This window comes from Mesoplodon densirostris, chromosome 16 (genome assembly GCF_025265405.1).
Source record: "Mesoplodon densirostris isolate mMesDen1 chromosome 16, mMesDen1 primary haplotype, whole genome shotgun sequence".
Classification (NCBI taxonomy): Eukaryota; Metazoa; Chordata; class Mammalia; order Artiodactyla; family Ziphiidae; genus Mesoplodon; species Mesoplodon densirostris.
Window position 1 is genome coordinate 50,876,639 of NC_082676.1, and position 17,626 is coordinate 50,894,264.

Here is a 17,626-nt window from a genome sequence, read left to right on the forward strand (position 1 = left end):
TCATTTTTGTGAAATATCTTTTTCATCCCCTCACTTTCAGTCTGTGTGTCTTCAGCTCTAAAGTGAGCCTCTTATAAGCAGCAGTCTTATTTTTTTATCCAATCAGCCATTCTGTGTCTTTTGATTGGAGCATTTAGTCCATTGACATTTAAAGTGATTATTGATAGGTATGTACTTAATTGCCATTTTGTTACTTCTTTTCTGGTTGTTTTTGTAGTTCTCAGTTCTTTTCTTCTTTTAGTCTCTTGTGGTTTGATCAGTTTCTTTAGTCTTATGCTATGTTCCTTTCCGTTTTTTGTGTATCTATTGTAGATTTTTGATTTGTGCTTAACCATGGGGGTCATATACATTGACCTATAATTGTATCTACTTGTCTTAAACTGATAGTCATTTAATCTTGAACACATTCTAAATGAGCTATATTTTTCTACTCCCCTCCCCCATGTTTTGTGTTTTTGATGTCATACTTTACATCTTCATGTTTATCCCTTAACTGTTTATTGTAGTTATAATTGATTAAATAATTTTTGTCTTTTAATCTTCATACTAGCTTATTTAAGTGGTTGATCCACAGCCTCTTCTATATATTTGCCTTCACTAGTGGGATTTTCCCTTTCCTATAAATTCTTACTTCTTGTTATAGCCTTTTCTTTTCCACTTGAAGAAGACATTTTAACACTTCTTTTAGGTTTGGCTAGTATTGATGAACTCTTAGGTTTTGCTTGTCTGAGAAGTTCTTTATCTCTCCTTCAATTCTGAATGATAATCTTGCTGGTAGAGCATCCTAGGTTGTAAGGTTTTTCCTTTAAGCACTTTAAATATATAATTTCAGGGCTTCCCTGGTGGCGTAGTGGTTGAGAGTCCGTCTGCCGATGCAAGGGACACGGGTTCGTGCCCCAGTCCGGGGAAATCCCACATGCCGCAGAGCGACTGGGCCCGTGAGCCATGGCCGCTGAGCCTGCGCGTCCGGAGCCTGTGCTCCGCAACGGGAGAGGCCACAACAAGGAGAGGCCCGCATACCGCAAAAATAAATAAATAAATAAATAAATAAATATATAATTTCACTGCCTTCTGGCTTGCAAAGGCTTGCCAAGTTTCAGCAGGAAAATCAGCTGATAGCTTTATGGGGGTTCCCTTGTATGTTACTCTGTTTTTCTCTTGCTGCCTTTAGAATCCTCTCATTAATTTTTGCCATTTTAATTATATGTCTTGGCACAGGTCTCTTTGGGTTCACCTTGTTTGGGACTCTCTGTGATTCCTGGATCTGGATATTCATTTCCTTCTTCAGGTTCAAGAAGTTTTCAGCCATGATTTCATCCAATACATTTTGCCCCTTTTCTCTCTCTCTCTTCTCCTCCTGGAACCCCTATAATTCAAATGTTGGCACATTTAATGTTATTCCAGAGTTCTCATACATTGCTTTCTATTTTTCTTCTTATTTGTCTTTCTTTCTGCTCTTCTGATTGGGTGATATCCATTATTCTATCTTCCAGATCACTAATGTGTTCCTCTGTATCATCTAGTCTGGTGTTAATTCCTTCCATTGTGTTTTTCATTTCAGTTATTGTATTCTTAGCTCTGACTGGTTCTTTTTTATATTTTCTAGTTCCTTGTCAAATTTTTCACTGTGCTTATTTATTCTTTTCCCAAGTTCAGTTAGCATTTTTATTACTAATGCTTTGAACTCTTTATCTGGTAAATTATTTATTCCTGTTTCATTAGTTGTTTTTTAGGGTTTTTTCCTTGTTCTTTTGTTTCAAACTTATTCCTCTGTCTTCTCATTTTGTTTAACTGTCTCTGCCTCTATGAAAGTACATGAAACAGTTACCTATCCCAGTCTCGAAGGAGTGTTCTTGTGTGGGAGTGTCCCTATGCAGTCTATGTGTGCCCAGTGGCTTTGGTGGAAGAGCTGAATCTTGAAGTGAGCATGGGTCACATCTTTCCCCAGGGTCTGCTGGAAGCTATCACCCTGGTGGGAAGAGGGCTGGAGATGGAGGGGTTAGAGCTAGAGCCAGGTGTGAGATGAGCCTTCTCCTATGCTCAGTGGTCATCACCACCCTGTCAGGGGCAGGGCAGGTCCCATGGTGCTGGAGCAGAAACCCTGTGGGTTGGGTCCAAGCTGGTTCCATTCTCTGTAAATGTGTGTTCTCCCCCTCCCAGCAATGGCACCTTTATCCCAGAGAGGAGCAGTTCTGGAGCAAGGGAGGCCAGAGCAGTCACCCTGTATGGGCTAGGTGTGTGCTGGGATGGTCCCAGCACACCAGTTGGAGCTCCAGACAGCTCCTGATCCACTGCCTCCATGAGCTCCAGCAATGGATATGCTCATCCCATTAAGATGCAGTGCCAGGGCTTCCCTGGTGGCGCAGTGGTTGAGAGTCTGCCTGCCGATGCAGGGGACATGGGTTCGTGCCCCGGTCCGGGAAGATCCCACATGCCGTGAGGCTGGGCCCGTGAGCCATGGCCACTGAGCCTGCGTGTCCGGAGCCTGTGCTCCGCAGCGGGAAAGGCCACAACAATGAGAGGCCCGCGTACTGCAAAAAAAAAAAAAAAAAAAAGATGCAGTGCCAGGTCTGGACCAGCTCTGTCCACCCCCACCCCACCCCCACAAGTGCACTCTCTCCTCAGCAATGGAAGCCTTCACCCTAGTGGGGAGCTACACCAGAGCTAGAGGAGCTGGGGCAAGCACTTGGTGCAGGCCAGGCACATACTGGGGCAGTGGTGGGAAGCTGGTCAGTGCCCCAGGCAGTTTCAATCTGCTTTCTTCATCTTGTTCCCGGGAGTAGGCAAGCTTGTGTGCACTCTTTATGAGTGGAGTCTCAGTTTGTCCTAAAAGTCCCACTGGTTTTCAAATCAGCTAAAGGAATTTATCTTCCTGGTTCCAGACCCCAAGGGTACCCAATATGTGTTTGAACTCCTCACTCCCAGGGAGGATCTCCAAGCCTGTGATATCCCCTCCTCTTCTGTATCTCCTCCTAGGGGCACAGGTCCCAACCTGATTTCTTCTCCTCCCTTCCTACCCAACTCCATGCGGATCTCTGTTTATAACCTTGGTTGTAGAAGAGTCTTTCTGCCAGTCTACAGTTGGTTTTCAGTGAGATTTGCTCCACGTGTAGATGTATTTTTGATATGTTCATGGAGGGAAGTGAGCTCAGTGTCATACTACTCCGCCATCTTGTTCTCCCCAGAAGCTTACAGCTTTGAGGGAGAGACAGACAATTAAAACTAAACCAAAAAAAAATCACAGATTGCCATCAATGCTATAAAGAGAATGGATGTTCTAGCCTCTGAGATGAAAGAAAATGCTCCACAGGTGGCTTTTAAAATGAGCCTGAAGTCTGGTCAGGAGCCATCTAGATGCCATTTACAGCCTAGGTGAAGAGCTCATGGTAGCGGAGCACTTGGGATCATCAAGGAATTGAAGGAAGGTTCTTGTGACTGAAGACCAGGGAGCAAGGCAAAGATGAGGTGGGTAAGGTTGGTGGGCCACCCAGACCATGGTAAGAAGCTTGGGCTTTTTTTTTGTTTTTTGTTTTTTTTGCAGTACGCGGGCCTCTCACTGTTGCGGCCTCTCCTGTTGCGGAGCATAGGCTCCGGATGTGTAGGCTCAGCGGCCATGGCTCACGGGCCCAGCCGTTCCGCGGCATGTGGGATCTTCCCAGACCAGGGCACAAACCCGTGTCCCCTGCATCGGCAGGCAGACTCTCAACCACTGCACCACCAGGGAAGCCCTGGGCTTTTTTTTTTTTAATTAAGATTTTATTTTTTCAGAACAGTTGTAAGTTCATAGCAAAATTGAGTTGAAGATACAGAGATTTCCCATATACCCCCTATTCCCATACATGCCTAGCTTCCCTCATTATCAACATCCCCCACCAGAGTGGTATATTTGTTACAACTGATGAACCTACATGGACACATCATTATATCCAAAGTCCATAGTTTACATTAGTATTCATTCTTGGTGTTATACATTCTACAAGTTTGGACAAATATATAATGACATGTGTCCATCATTATGGTATCATACAACATATCTTCTGCCTAAAAATCCTCTGTAGGACCTTGGATTTTTTTTTTTCTTTGCCAAATATGAGAAGTAGCCACTGTAGGGCTATAAGTTTCAGGCAGAATGTCTTAATAATAGTCTTATCTCTGTTTTTTGTCCCAAACAGGTAAAATGATAGAAGATTACTATGGGGGTATCAAGAAAGATTCTCGGAGATCTGAAATTCTTGGAGAATCTTAAGACATATGACAAAGACACCATCCCACCAATGATCATGAAGTGGATCCGGGAAAGGTTTATTGATCACCCAGATTTCCAGCCGGCTGTTATTAAAAATGTGTCATCTGCATGTGAGGGTCTGTGCAAGTGGGTGAGGGCCATGGAGGTGTATGATTGTGTGGCCAAAGTGGTAGCTCCTAAACGGGAGCGGCTGAAGGAGGCTGAGGGGAAGCTGGACACACAGATGCAAAAACTGAACCAGAAGCGAGCAGAGCTGAAGCTGGTGGAAGGCCGCCTCCAGGCCCTGAACGATGACTTTGAAGAGATGAATACCAAGAAAAAGATGTTGGAGGAAAACATTGAAATCTGTTCCCAAAAGTTGATCAGAGCAGAAAAACTGATCAGTGGTCTTGGGGGAGAGAAGGACAGATGGACAGAAGCTGCCCGGCAGCTGGGTGTCCGCTATACTAATCTGACAGGGGATGTGTTGTTGTCCTCTGGGACTGTGGCTTACCTGGGGGCCTTTACCGTGGATTATCAGGCTGAGTGCCAAAAGTGGTGGTTGGCCCAATGTAAGGACAAGGTCATCCCCAGCTCCGGTGACTTTAGTCTTAGCAACACATTAGGAGACCCTGTAAAAATTCGTGCCTGGCAGATTGCTGGGCTGCCCACTGACTCCTTCTCCATTGACAATGGCATCATTGTATCCAATTCCAGGTGCTGGGCCTTAATGATTGACCCTCAGGGGCAGGCCAATAAGTAGATCAAGAATATGGAGAAAGCAAATAGGCTGTCAGTCATCAAGTTCTCAGATACCAACTATGTGAGGATGCTGGAACACGCTCTGCAGTTTGGTTCCCCGGTCTTACTAGAAAATGTTGGGGAAGAGCTGGATGCCTTTATTGAACCCATCTTGCTCAAGTCCACATTCAGACAGCAAGGGGTTGAGTACATGAGGCTTGGTGAAAACATCATTGAATAGTCCAGGGACTTTAAGTTATACATCACAACCCGTTTGAGGAATCCACATTATCTCCCTGAAGTCGCCGTGAAAGTCTGTCTCCTCAACTTTATGATCACCCCCTTGGGCCTCCAAGATCAACTGCTTGGCATCGTGGCCTCCAAGGAGAAGCCAGAACTGGAAGAGAAAAAGAACAAGTTGATTGTGGAAAGTGCCAAGAACAAGAAGCAGCTAAAGGAAATTGAAGATAAGATCTTGGAGGTCCTTTCCCTTTCTAAGGGCAACATCCTTGAGGACGAGACTGCCATCAAAATTTTGTCCTCCTCCAAACTGCTTTCCCAAGAAATCTCTGAGAAACAGGAAATTGCTTCAATGACAGAAATGCAGATCGATGAGACTCGGATGGGCTACCAGCCAGTGGCTGTCCGCTCTGCCACCATCTTCTTTTGTATCTCTGACCTGGTCCACATTGAACCCATGTACCAGTACTCCCTGACATGGTTCATAAACCTCTACGTGCACTCCCTGGCCCATAGCAGGAGGAGCAAGGAACTAGAGCTACGAATTGAGTACATCATTGAACATTTCACTCTAAGCATCTACAACAATGTCTGCCGCTCTCTGTTTGAGAAGGACAAGCTGCTTTCCTCCCTCCTCTTGACGATAGGCATCATGAAAGAGAAAAAGCAAATTAACGAGGAAATTTGGTACTTTCTTCTAACTGGAGGCGTTGCCCTGGACAACCCCTTCCCCAACCCAGTTTCCGAATGGCTGTCTGAGAAGGCGTGGGCAGAAGTGGTTCGTGCATCCGCGTTGCCAAAACTGAAAGGCCTCAGGGAACATTTGGAACAAAATGCTAATGAATGGAAGCTCATCTATGACTCAGCCTGGCCCCATGAGGAGATGTTCCCTGGATCTTGGAAATTTCTTCAAGGTTTGGAGAGGATGGTGATTCTCTGATGTCTGCGGCCTGACAAAATGATTCCAGCCATTTGGAAGTTCATTGCTGAACACATGGGAAACGTATACACTGAAGCCCCTACGTTTGATCTCCAGAGGTCCTACAGTGATTCCAGCTGCTGCACACCATTGATATTCGTGTTGTCTCCGGGTGCAGACCCAATGGCAGGTAAGGGCAGAATGTTGTGTGAGGAATATTAAAAGCCCAGAATGCATGGATGGATGACAACAGCATGTCCCTTACAGCAGGGATCTCAAATTCAGATGGCTTTGAGGGTCAAGCAGTTAACAGACTAAGGCAGGGCTGTGGCAACATAGGACTTCTTTTCCTGCCTAAAGTGGGCAGCTGCTACTCAGCTCTTGGGCATTGTGCCATCTGATAATGTGACCTCAGGATGACCAGATCATCTGCTTTTTCAAGAGGCACCAGAAAGGTAGAAATCACCCATTTTTAAATCTTGATATCTCATTCAGATTTTTTCTTAAAAACTTTATAAGGGTTAAGCCAGGGCTAGATTTAGCCAAGTGACTGCTAGTTTATCACCTTTGTCTTAGACCATTTTCTCAGACTGTTGCTTCTCTCAGCTACACTTCTTTCTTTTCTTTCAATTTTTAAATATTTTGAGTAATTAATGCTGTATGTAGTAAAAAAATAAAATAAAATCAAACAGTGCAAAAAGTATAGGACTATGGCTCCATTTTGTCCCCTCAAGGGACATTTGGGGAAACCTTTTTTTTGGGGGGGTAAACATTTTTGTTGTCAAAACTAGGGGGTGCTACTGGCATCTAGTAGATAGAAACAAAGGATGCTGCTAACTATCCTACAATGCCCAGGACAGTCCCCCACAACAAAATATTATCCGGCCTAAAATGTAAATAGTACTGGGGTTGAGAAACCCTGGTATAAAGTGAAAGGTACATCTTCCTCCTAACCCTCTTAGAGATAACCACTACTAACAGTTTGTGTATGTTTCCAGAAAGTGTTTGTGCATATAAAAGGGTGTGAGTTGTTGACAGAAATAGATTTGTTTTCTGTTCTGCTGGGGAATCTTAAAGCTTTAGTTTTCTCTGTTGCTGAGTGAAGAAAGAATACCAGAAATGCAAATAGTTGGCAGTTCAGTGAAAGCTGAGGAATTTGACATGTATCCTGACCCGGTTAGAAAGCCAGCACTTCTCCTCAAAGGCAATCAGAGGAAGGCACTGAAATGAACTGGTACCCTTTCCAGGTTCCTACACCCAAATTATTGTTATTGTCAAAGCTCAATTCATGACCCCTTTCTAGCATCTTTTCTCCTTCCCCTATGTCCTTTCTGTGGCAGGCTTATACAAGAGAAATGAGGGGAAACCAGGAAAAGTAGAGAAAAGAAATGGGGACAAGGTCAGAATATGGTCTGTAAAATGATGATGCTGTGTTGGGAGAGGACAGGCCTGTAAAATCCAAGGGTGTATGTAGCTTGTTCCTGTCCCTCTGTGCTAGAGGCTTGATTAGATTCAGCTGCGATAACTTCCCAGGAAACTGCAGGTACTGTGTCCCTCAGAGTGTGCCATATTAGGAGGCACATACTGTCTGGTCATCTTTTTTCATTAAGATTGATCAGTGGGTTCAGGCATTGTCAGTGTGATTCAGCTCGCTACTCCTCCACTGCCTCCTTTATAAAGTTTCCCATCAGCCTTTCACCTAATATGGTGGTTCTCAATCTTGGCTGCACGTTGAAATCACCTAGGGAGCTTTAAGAAAATCTCCATGGAAAGACAAATACCATATGATATCACTTATATGTGGAATCTAAAATATGGCACAAATGAACCTATCTATGAAACAGAAACAGACTCGCAGACATAGGGAACAGACTGGTGGTTGCCTAGCGGGTGGGGGGTGGGAGAGGGATGAGTTGGGAGTTCGGGGTTAGTAGATGCAAACTATTATATGTAGAATGGATAAACAATAAGGTCCTATTGTATAGTGCAGGGGACTATATTCAGTATCCTGGGACAGAACATAATGGAAAAGAATATAAAAAAGAATGTATATATGTGTATAACTGAGTCACTTTGCTGTACAGCAGAAATTAACACAACATTGTAAATTAACTATATACTTCAGTAAAAAAAATAAATCAAAAGCAGTCCGTGAGAAAAACAAGATTATCTCTAAAGAACAGCAGTTAGACTGGCAACAAATGTCTCAATAGCAACAGTGCAATTTGTGGAATAATACCATCATTGTGCTAAAAGAAAATATGCAAACATAAAATCTGTCTTTCAAGAATGAGAGTGAGGGCCTCCCTGGTGGCGCAAGTGGTTGAGAGTCCGCCTGCCGATGCAGGGGATACGGGTTCGTGCCCCGGTCTGGGAGGATCCCATATGCCGCGGAGCGGCTGGGCCCGTGAGCCATGGCCGCTGAGCCTGCGCGTCCGGAGCCTGTGCTCCGCAACGGGGGAGGCCACAACAGTGAGAGGCCTGCATACAGCAAAAAAAAAAAAAAAAAAAAAAAAAAAAAAAGAATGAGAGTGAAATAAAGAGAACGTCTCAATTAAAAATTGAAAGAAAAAAAAAAAAAGAAAATCTCTATGTGCAGGCCTCACCCTCAACCAATTAAATTAAAATCTTTGTAGGTGAGACCCAGGCACTGTTTTTGTTTGTTTGTTTGTTTGTTTTTGCGGTACGCTGGCCTCTCACTGTTGTGGCCTCTCCCGTTGCGGAGCACAGGCTCTGGACGCGCAGGCTCAGCGGCCATGGCTCACGGGCCCAGCCGCTCCATGGCATGTGGGATCTTCCCGGACCGGGGCACGAACCCATGTCCCCTGCATCAACAGGTGGACTCTCAACCACTGCGCCACCAGGGAAGCCCAGGCACTGTGTTTTATAAAGCTTTTCAGGTAATTTCAGTGTGCAGCCAATGGGAACCACTGACCTAATGGTTTTATCAGCCTTAGAAAATCATTACCCAGATCCATTATTTCATTAGGGGCTGCAAAATGATGATATTTTAATTCTATCATTCCTCCCACATTTTTTAGCTGGAACTCTTCTATAAAGAAGAATTTTTCTTTATCAACTCTTTGGTTTACTCTAAATATAGTTCAAAAAGGACAGGCAGAAAAGATGCTTGGTTCATACTCTTTATTTACCAGCTTTCAGAATAATGAATTGGTGCCCTAGTAACCTCCAAAGTTACTTAAGCACTAAGATGGGGTTTTTTGGTACAATTATTAGTGTATTGGTTTTAACATATTGGATGTTTCAAATATAGTGGTATTTTACTCCACTGCTGTCATTATTCTTTTTGATGCTCAGATTATTCAGTCTTTGGCCTGTGGTAGCACCTCTGTGTCAATATCCTTTTCACATACCCCAGTGGTTTTTGATAACTTCCTTGCTGTGTAGAACTACCATATATATTTCAGGCTTATCGTGAACAAACGTTTCTCCAAGGAACTGCAGTTCCTTTAGCAGGTGATGGTATTTGGAGACCTGGGGTTCCCAACACTACTGAATGCATCATTGATTGCAGACCTTACTTTCCACTAATTCTCTTTTTGGCTGTATCTAACCTGCTTTTTTAATCAGTGCTTTGAGTTTTTATCTTCAATGACAGTGCTTTCCATTTCTAGAAGTTTTGTTTTGTTCCAAATCCATGTATTTTTTTTTTCCATAGAACTCTGAATTTTAGGCTACTGACTCAAGAAGCAATGTGGAAGCTTATCACTGGCCTGGAGCTTGGGTGGAAAAAGTAAACAATTCTTCAGTGAGAAATTAAAACTCCAAGCCTATGCTACATGCAGATGAGGGGTGTAGATTTACAGTACCCTATGGTATGGGATTCTCAAGCTGAGAAATTTCCCATAAAATTGATCCAGAATGGCAAGACGCTGGGGACACCAATGTCTGTATATGCAAAATTGTTCTGTTAGGGCACTCCTAAAACCCAAGATATATCAGACTCCCACAGAATAACACAAACTTGCTGATTGTGAACTCAACAATAAAAATATTATAAACTACATGAGGAAATTCATCACTATAAGGCATAATCAGCACATGAACAATCAAAAGAATTAACCCCCAGTATTATGGGGGTATTATGGGCTGAATTGTGTCCCTCCCAAATCTGTATGTTAAAACCTAATTCCCAGTACCTCAGAATGTGACTGTATTTGGAGATAAAGTCCTTAAAGAGTTAGTTGTGAGGTCATTAGGGTAGGTCCAAATCCAACATGACTGGTGTCCTTATAAGAGAAGATTAGAACACAGACACACTGACAGGAAGAAGACCATGTAAGGACACAGTGAAAATATGACATGAGAAAATGGCCACAAACAAGCCAGGGAGAGAAGCTGCAGAGGAAACCAACCCTGCCAGCACCTTGATTTTGGATTTCTAGCCTCCAGAATTGAGAGAAAATAAATTTCTGTTGTTTAAGCCACCCAATCTTTGGTTGTTTGTTATGGCAGCCCTAGCAGATTAATATTGTCTCTAAAAAAGATCATAAAAGAAACTCATCTAAAAATCATTAAAGAAAGAACACAAAGCAGATTTCTGGCCTTCTTACATGAGAGTGCAGCCGTTTGAGGATCCTAACTTTATAAAAAAGTCTCAGATCTAGCGTCCCACCCCTGGTAAGGGCAAAGCTATATTCCCTGTGGACAAACTCCAACCACTAGACGGGTTAAATAAAGTATGGTATTTTCCAAAGGTGAAATACTATGTAACCATGAAAAAGAATATAGCCTTTATATATGTACTGATGTGGAAAAGATCTAAGTGAAAAAAGCAAATATAGTGTTCTACAATTCATGTAAGTATAATAGAGTATACATATTTACTTAAATGCATGAAATATCTCTGGAAGGACTCACAAAAAGGTGTAACATCAGCTGCCTCTGAGGAAAAAAGATGTGAAAGAGATCTATTTGAAATTTCACTGTCCAAATACCTGTTTTCCTAGTAAAATAAATTTACAAAAACCCAGTTCCTAAATGAACTTATTTGCAAAACAGAAATAGAGTCACAGATGTAGAAAACAAACTTATGGTTACCAGAGGGTAAGGGGGGGAGGGATAAATTGAGAGATTGGGATTGACATATACACACTACTATATCTAAAATAGATAACTAATAAGGACCAACTGTATAGCACAGGGAACTCTTACTCAATACTCTGTAATGGTCAATATGGGAAATAATCTAAAAAAGAGTGGGTATATGTATATGTATAACTGATTCAGTTTGCTGTACACCTGAATCTAACACAACATTGTAAATCAACTATACTCCAATAAAAATTTAAAAAAAAAGAAAAACCCAGTTCCTAGTTCTTTGGCTATGTGCTAACCTTTCTAGTTTGGAGTTCCCTCTTCATTTTTGGCACCTGGGAATTTCTCTTCCTTTCAAACTCTTATTATTATTTTTTTTCAGTTTGTGTCTTTTTTTTTTTCATGAAGAACGTCTATCTATTTAAAGCAAAAGAAGAATCAGTAGTATCTTCGTTCACTATCTTACCAGAAGTCTAAAGCTTCCTCAGAAAGATGCTAATTTCATAATTAACAAAAGCCAGTGGCTTTCTTTCTGAGTCCAGAATTTTAATGTAACCCCTTCTTCTGTGTTGTTATTTTTAATACGGTCTTTTTTCTTCCTGATCTCAGGCCTGCTGAAATTTGCTGATGATCTTGGCATGGGAGGTGCCAAAACACAGACCATCTCCCTTGGCCAAGGCCAAGGCCCTATATTGCTGCCAAAATGATTAACACTGCTATCAAAGATGGGACCTGGGTGGTCTTACAGAACTGTCATCTGGCCACGAGCTGGATGCCTGTGCTGGAGAAGATCTATGAGGAGGTGATTGTTCCTGAGAGCACCAATATGGGATTCAGGTGAGATGCTGCCCCACCACTGTGTCTCTGGGCCCCACCCTTGAGTTCCAGACATCATGCTAATGGCTGGGAATGCAAAGATGAACAAGACACAGTTCTACCCTTAAAGAAGCTCTCAGTCTAGTAGAAGGCAGACCATAGATGAATAATGTTGATACCATGCAATACCTGCTGTACTTGTTCGAATAAGAATGGAAAAGGGAAGGAAAATTTGGGGAAGACCTGGAGTACCGAAAGATGAATAGGAGTTTTCCAGGAAGGACATTCCAGGCAGAAAGGGCAGCATTTATAAAAGCAAAGGAAAGACCAAGAAGTTATCCTATGATTCCTGGTTATACACTGTGAGAAATTGTTTTGGGGAGGTGATAGGAGATGTGCCTGGGAAGGTAGATTAAATGCCAGCAAATCGGAGTTTTAAAACTTATTTGCCTAAAAACAAAAAAAAATCCACCTGTAGTCTAGGCACTTGATCTATCCCATACTTGTTTAGATACATGGAATTTTAATCATTATTGGAAACAGCTATTTATTTTCTGTGAACTTTAAAGCCCAGCAAGACTGGGCCTAAGTATTTGCATTTAGAGAATGAGATGAAACAGACTTCAAAGCCCCTTTTAACTCAAATGTTCAGTGATTCTTTCATTCTGGGCCAAGGGTCAGCAAACTATGGCCAAATCCAGTCTGCTGCCTGTGTTTGTACAGCTTGCAATCTGAGAATAGCTTTTACATTTTTTATGGTTGAAAAAAATTGAAAGAAGTATATTTCATGACATGTGAAAATTATATGAAATTCAAATTTCAGTGTCTATAAATAAAGTTTTATTGAAATACAGCCATGTTCACTCATATACTGTCTACGACTGCTTTTATGCTTCAAGTAGTTGTGACAGAGACCATATGGCATGCAAAGTCTAAAACATTTACTCTTTGATCCTTCATAGGAAAAGTTTGCCAACTCCTGCTCTAGGCAACAAAGTTTGCCGGTTATTTTTATTTTAGTCATGCCTGCCTGAAAATAGAAAAGTGTTTGGTGTTTATTTACAAAGCCAGATTAGGCCGTAGTTGATTGTATTCATGTAAGGCTCATATAAGATTCATGTAAGAGTTTAAGAGGAAATCCATTAATTTCAAGGATTCTATTTGGTTTTGGATGCTGAGTTGACTCATTGACCATCAATGACATACTCAATGAAGAAAAAATTATTCATGTTGACATTTAAGGTCTCCTGTAATATGATCTTAACCCAAGTCACAAACTCAAGTGCCTATACAATGAGGAATGTAACATAAATTAGTGAAGAGGACTGGGCACAAGAAATATTCCACTTTCCACAGTACAATAGCTATCATCATGGACAGTCAGCCTCAGTGTTGAATACCGATAGAGAGTGGTGGGGACTGTGGCGAACTAGAGGCACATGCCCTGTAGAGAAGAACAGTTACTGCCTACTACCAGCTGTTGCCAAGCAGGAATACAGGCCTCTTGTATCCAGATTTTATGACTATTTTAAAGGAAAGACGGGAATCTAGAACTTTAAAAGAAAGCCCTAGATTTTTAAAAGTTGGCAACTACTTCAAAAATATGTTACAGCATTGTGTTGGTTTGCATGGTGAGAGTTAAACATCACCCATCTGCAGACTGAAGTCAGGCCACAGGCCCCCACGTTATGGCCTCTTCCCTCCCCTCTGAGGCCTGTGCCTGGGCCACAGCAGGCTGCCCACTATAGGCCTTGCCACATCCCCAACTTTTCCTCCTCCGTGCAGTTGCTCAGCCTGTGTCCTGTGTCTTTAATGACCTTCCATCCCCAAATCCTCCTGTTGGAAACCTCTCTAATGTCTAGCAAAAAAGAAAAACAAACCCACAAAAATGAAACAAAACGGGATGCCACAGTGTGTATGTAACCTGAGCTTGAGTAAGAAAAACAAATGAATAAAAGCCTGGAAGACAATATGCCAAAATGTTAACCTGTAGATGGTAAAATCATGTATTTTTTTCCTTTCTAAATACTTTTACCTATGCTCCCATTTCTCATGGGCATAGATATACTTTTATTATTTAAGAAAAGAAATCTTCCATATTCTCAAGACCCATTTCTAATGCCATTGGCCTCTATGACAGGGGTCAGCAAACTTTTCCTATAAGGGCCCAGATAGTAAATATTTTAGGTTTTGCAGGACATGTTGTCAGTTGCAACTATTCAGCTGTGCTGTTGTGGCATGAAAGCATCCATAAATAATTTGTAAATGAAGAGGTGTGGCCATGTTCCAATAATATTTTATTTACAAAAACAGGCTAAGGCTAGATTTGGCTCCCTGGCAGTAGTTTGCAGACTTTTGCTCTCTCCACCCCGTGGAAATCTCTTCTTCCCATGGACCCCAATGGCCCATTATTTCCCTCCCTCCCTGTGGTCTTGATTTTATAACTCCTTGGCATTCTGTTTGCTTGTCTTTTCTCCCCTCCCCAGCTCCCATTTCCCCTCCTAGCAGCAAGGCTGTGAGTATCTAGAAGCAAGAAACAATTCTTTGCTCATTTTGGCCACTCCTGGAGTGCCAGGTGTAGTATTTGACCATAATAGGTGCTCAGAAAGTCCAACAGGGCAGGAACATGGTGTAGTGAATAGGACAGGGCCTTTGGAGTCAGGGAGCCCTGAGTTCATCTCAGTTCTGCTGCTTCTAAGTGGTGTGTCCTTGAAAACCCCACTTGACTTCTCCATGTCTCTGTTTCCTCACTGGTAAAGGGGATCATAGGGTGGCTGTGAGGATTAAAGTAAATGAAGGGACATAAATTAAATTCTTAGCATGGGGTTCAGCATCTAGTGATGCTTAATAAATGGTAGTTATTATTTTTTGTTACTGTTTTTCAATATAATGTATTGCATTGCTGTAAATAATTGGGTCTGTTGTTCTTCCAGACTCTGGTTAACCAGCTATCCATCAGAGAAGTTTCCAGTCAGCATCCTCCAGAATGGGATTAAAATGACCAATGAGCCCCCCAAAGGGCTCCGGGCCAACCTTTTGCGCTCTTACCTCAATGACCCCATCTCAGACCCCGTGTTCTTCCAAAGCTGTACAAAAGCAGTGATGTGGCAAAAGCTGTTGTTTAGCCTTTGCTTCTTCCATGCCGTCGTTCAAAAGAGGAGAAATTTTGGACCCCTAGGTGAGAGATGACAGCATACCTGGATTGCCTGGGGGAAAGATCACAGACAGATACAGGGGTGAGTTCAAGTTTGTACTCAGGGTTGCCAGTAAAATAGGGTATAAGTATGTTCCATGCAATATTTGGGACATATTTATACTAAATATGATTTGTTGTTTATCTGAAATTAAATTTCACTGAGTGTCTCTGTATTTTTACTTAACAAGTCTGGCACTCCTATAACCAGGTCAATATCAATGTCAGGGAAAGAGGTGATGCTTCAGAATCAGAGGTCCTCTAATTACTGAAGTAATATGATAATGAGAAGAGTGGAGGCCCTTCCCTTTGGTGTATTTGCCTAGCTTGGGTATCACGGCCACTCTCCAGGGAATCGTCACCAGGTAATTTATAAAATTTTAGGTTGCTCTCTTTACCTGTGCATAACAATGAAAGAAATACAGCTGGGACATTTGTTTGTGTTTCTCCTTGAAAAAATAAACATAAATTTCTTTATTAATGTAACTTATCCATGGCCTAACTTAAGTGACTCAATATTCTTGTTAGAGCAGATCATCTGCTAAATACAGATCCCATATCACCATGGTTTTAAGGTTGGATTATTTTTCTCTCACCCATGGGCTGCATCTGATTCTTTTCTTGAAATGACCCACCTTAAGGTATTCTTAGCCATTCTTTTGGGTTACAAAAGGAGGCAAATTGTCCTTTTGGTGATTCTCTCAGAACATCCTCTTTCCTTCTACCTGCCCCAGTTAGCTCCACAGACCACCTGACCCTTCAACTGAGGGTCTCAGAGGTGAGACAGCCAAAGGGGACACTCCCTCTACATCTGCATCTCACACACCACATTCTCCCACCACCATTCTCCCACCCGTGCCAGACCTCCAAACATCCATACAACAGTTTGGCTTATAGTCAACTGCCCAGTTGTGTTCTCTTTGCCAGAACCGAAGTTTTTGTTGTCTTATTATATTTTTAATTTGAATGTGAATGTTTAGGAGGAAGTTAAACATCTCCATTGAGCACAGGTCCTACCATACCCTACTGTCTTACATCCGGCCTGATTCATACATTTATGTCACTTGTGCAGCCCCACTGGGCATTTACCATTATAACACTTGAAAATACAAGCAATAGTTTCTTCAAGGCCAGCCATCTAGTTCTCCCATGAGTGGGAGGGGGGGAATTCTCAAAGCTAACTTAGTTCTATTGCCCAATCACAGATAGTGCTCTCTAGCTATGCTTTGGTGTTATTTTTGGCGTTCTGTGCATTACCACAGTATTTCTGCCAGGGTGAATAACTCTCATTCCACAAATCCCAGGATGTTAACATCTTCCTTATCAAATGGGGGAGATCCATAAGGAAATTGACTTTAGAATGGATGTTTTCTCAGGCAGAATGTCTCCCACGTTGGCAGTAAATGTCAAAGCTAATAGTTGGCATGGTGCTTGATATTCACAGGGCTGAAAGAAGCTCTTGATCCATAATGATGCTTAATTCCACCAGATCAATCTCTGAGTGGAAATTAAGAGCTCTCATCCCTGAAGCATCTAATTTATCTCTGCCTCATGCAGGTTGGAATATTCCTTATGAATTCAACGAATCCGACCTGAGGATTAGTATGCGGCAGACCCAGATGTTTCTGAATGACTACAAGGAGGTGCCGTTGGATGCTCTGACCTACCTGACAGGTATTTACGGAAGGAGGCTTTGGCAACCATAAACGTCCACGATTATGCTCCACCTTCCTCCTCCTCTGCTTCCACCTCCATTTGTTTACTTACTCACTCATGCTTTCAACAGACATGGAGCTCTTAATGATGCTGGTCCCCACGCTGGATATTGTAAAACAAACAAACCAACAAAAACAAAACACACACACAGAAAAATCAAGATCAATCCCTCCCTTTAAGGGGTGCACAGTCTACAAAGCGAGGGAAATACAACAAAATCAATAACAGTACAGTGATAAGTTCAGTAAGAGAAACATTTATAAGATAGCACAATGGTTAAATTTCAGACATGGGGTGGGGATGATTAGGGAAAACTTCCTGAAGGCGTGAAAGATGGTTTTGAGGGATAAGTAGGAGTTTTACAAGTGGAAGAAGAAAGCAGGGGCAGGTGGTGGGAAAAAGGAAGGAGAGCAGTCCCAGCAGAGGTACCCTGAGGTGAAAATGACATGTGCTGTTTTGTATTAAAGCAATTCATCAGCAATCTTTTATCAGTCATCCAGTATATACTAGTACATAATATGGAAGAATGTAAATATATAAGACTTGGTCACTGCCCTCAAGAAGCACACCATGTAATCCCAGAGATAGGAGGTAAACTATAGATGAGCTAAATGAATGGATTACCATGGCCAAAAGTCAAAATGCAGCTCAATAGAAAAACCTGGGCATCTTCCAGGTCACACACAAGTTCCTCCCTCAACTCTGGATCCTTTCCCCA

The 17,626-nt window shown here is 42.2% G+C and overlaps 1 protein-coding gene across 1 annotated transcript in view; it reads left to right on the forward strand.

Annotated features, from left to right (window-relative positions):
* Positions 1-17,626, forward strand: part of DNAH3 (dynein axonemal heavy chain 3) — a 184,686-nt gene that overhangs the window by 155,941 nt on the left and 11,119 nt on the right. The window contains 6 exon segments of the mRNA XM_060079218.1: positions 4,173-4,195; positions 4,197-6,315; positions 11,793-11,872; positions 11,875-12,020; positions 14,933-15,177; positions 16,750-16,866. Coding sequence (XP_059935201.1) covers positions 4,173-4,195; positions 4,197-6,315; positions 11,793-11,872; positions 11,875-12,020; positions 14,933-15,177; positions 16,750-16,866 — 2,730 coding nt within the window.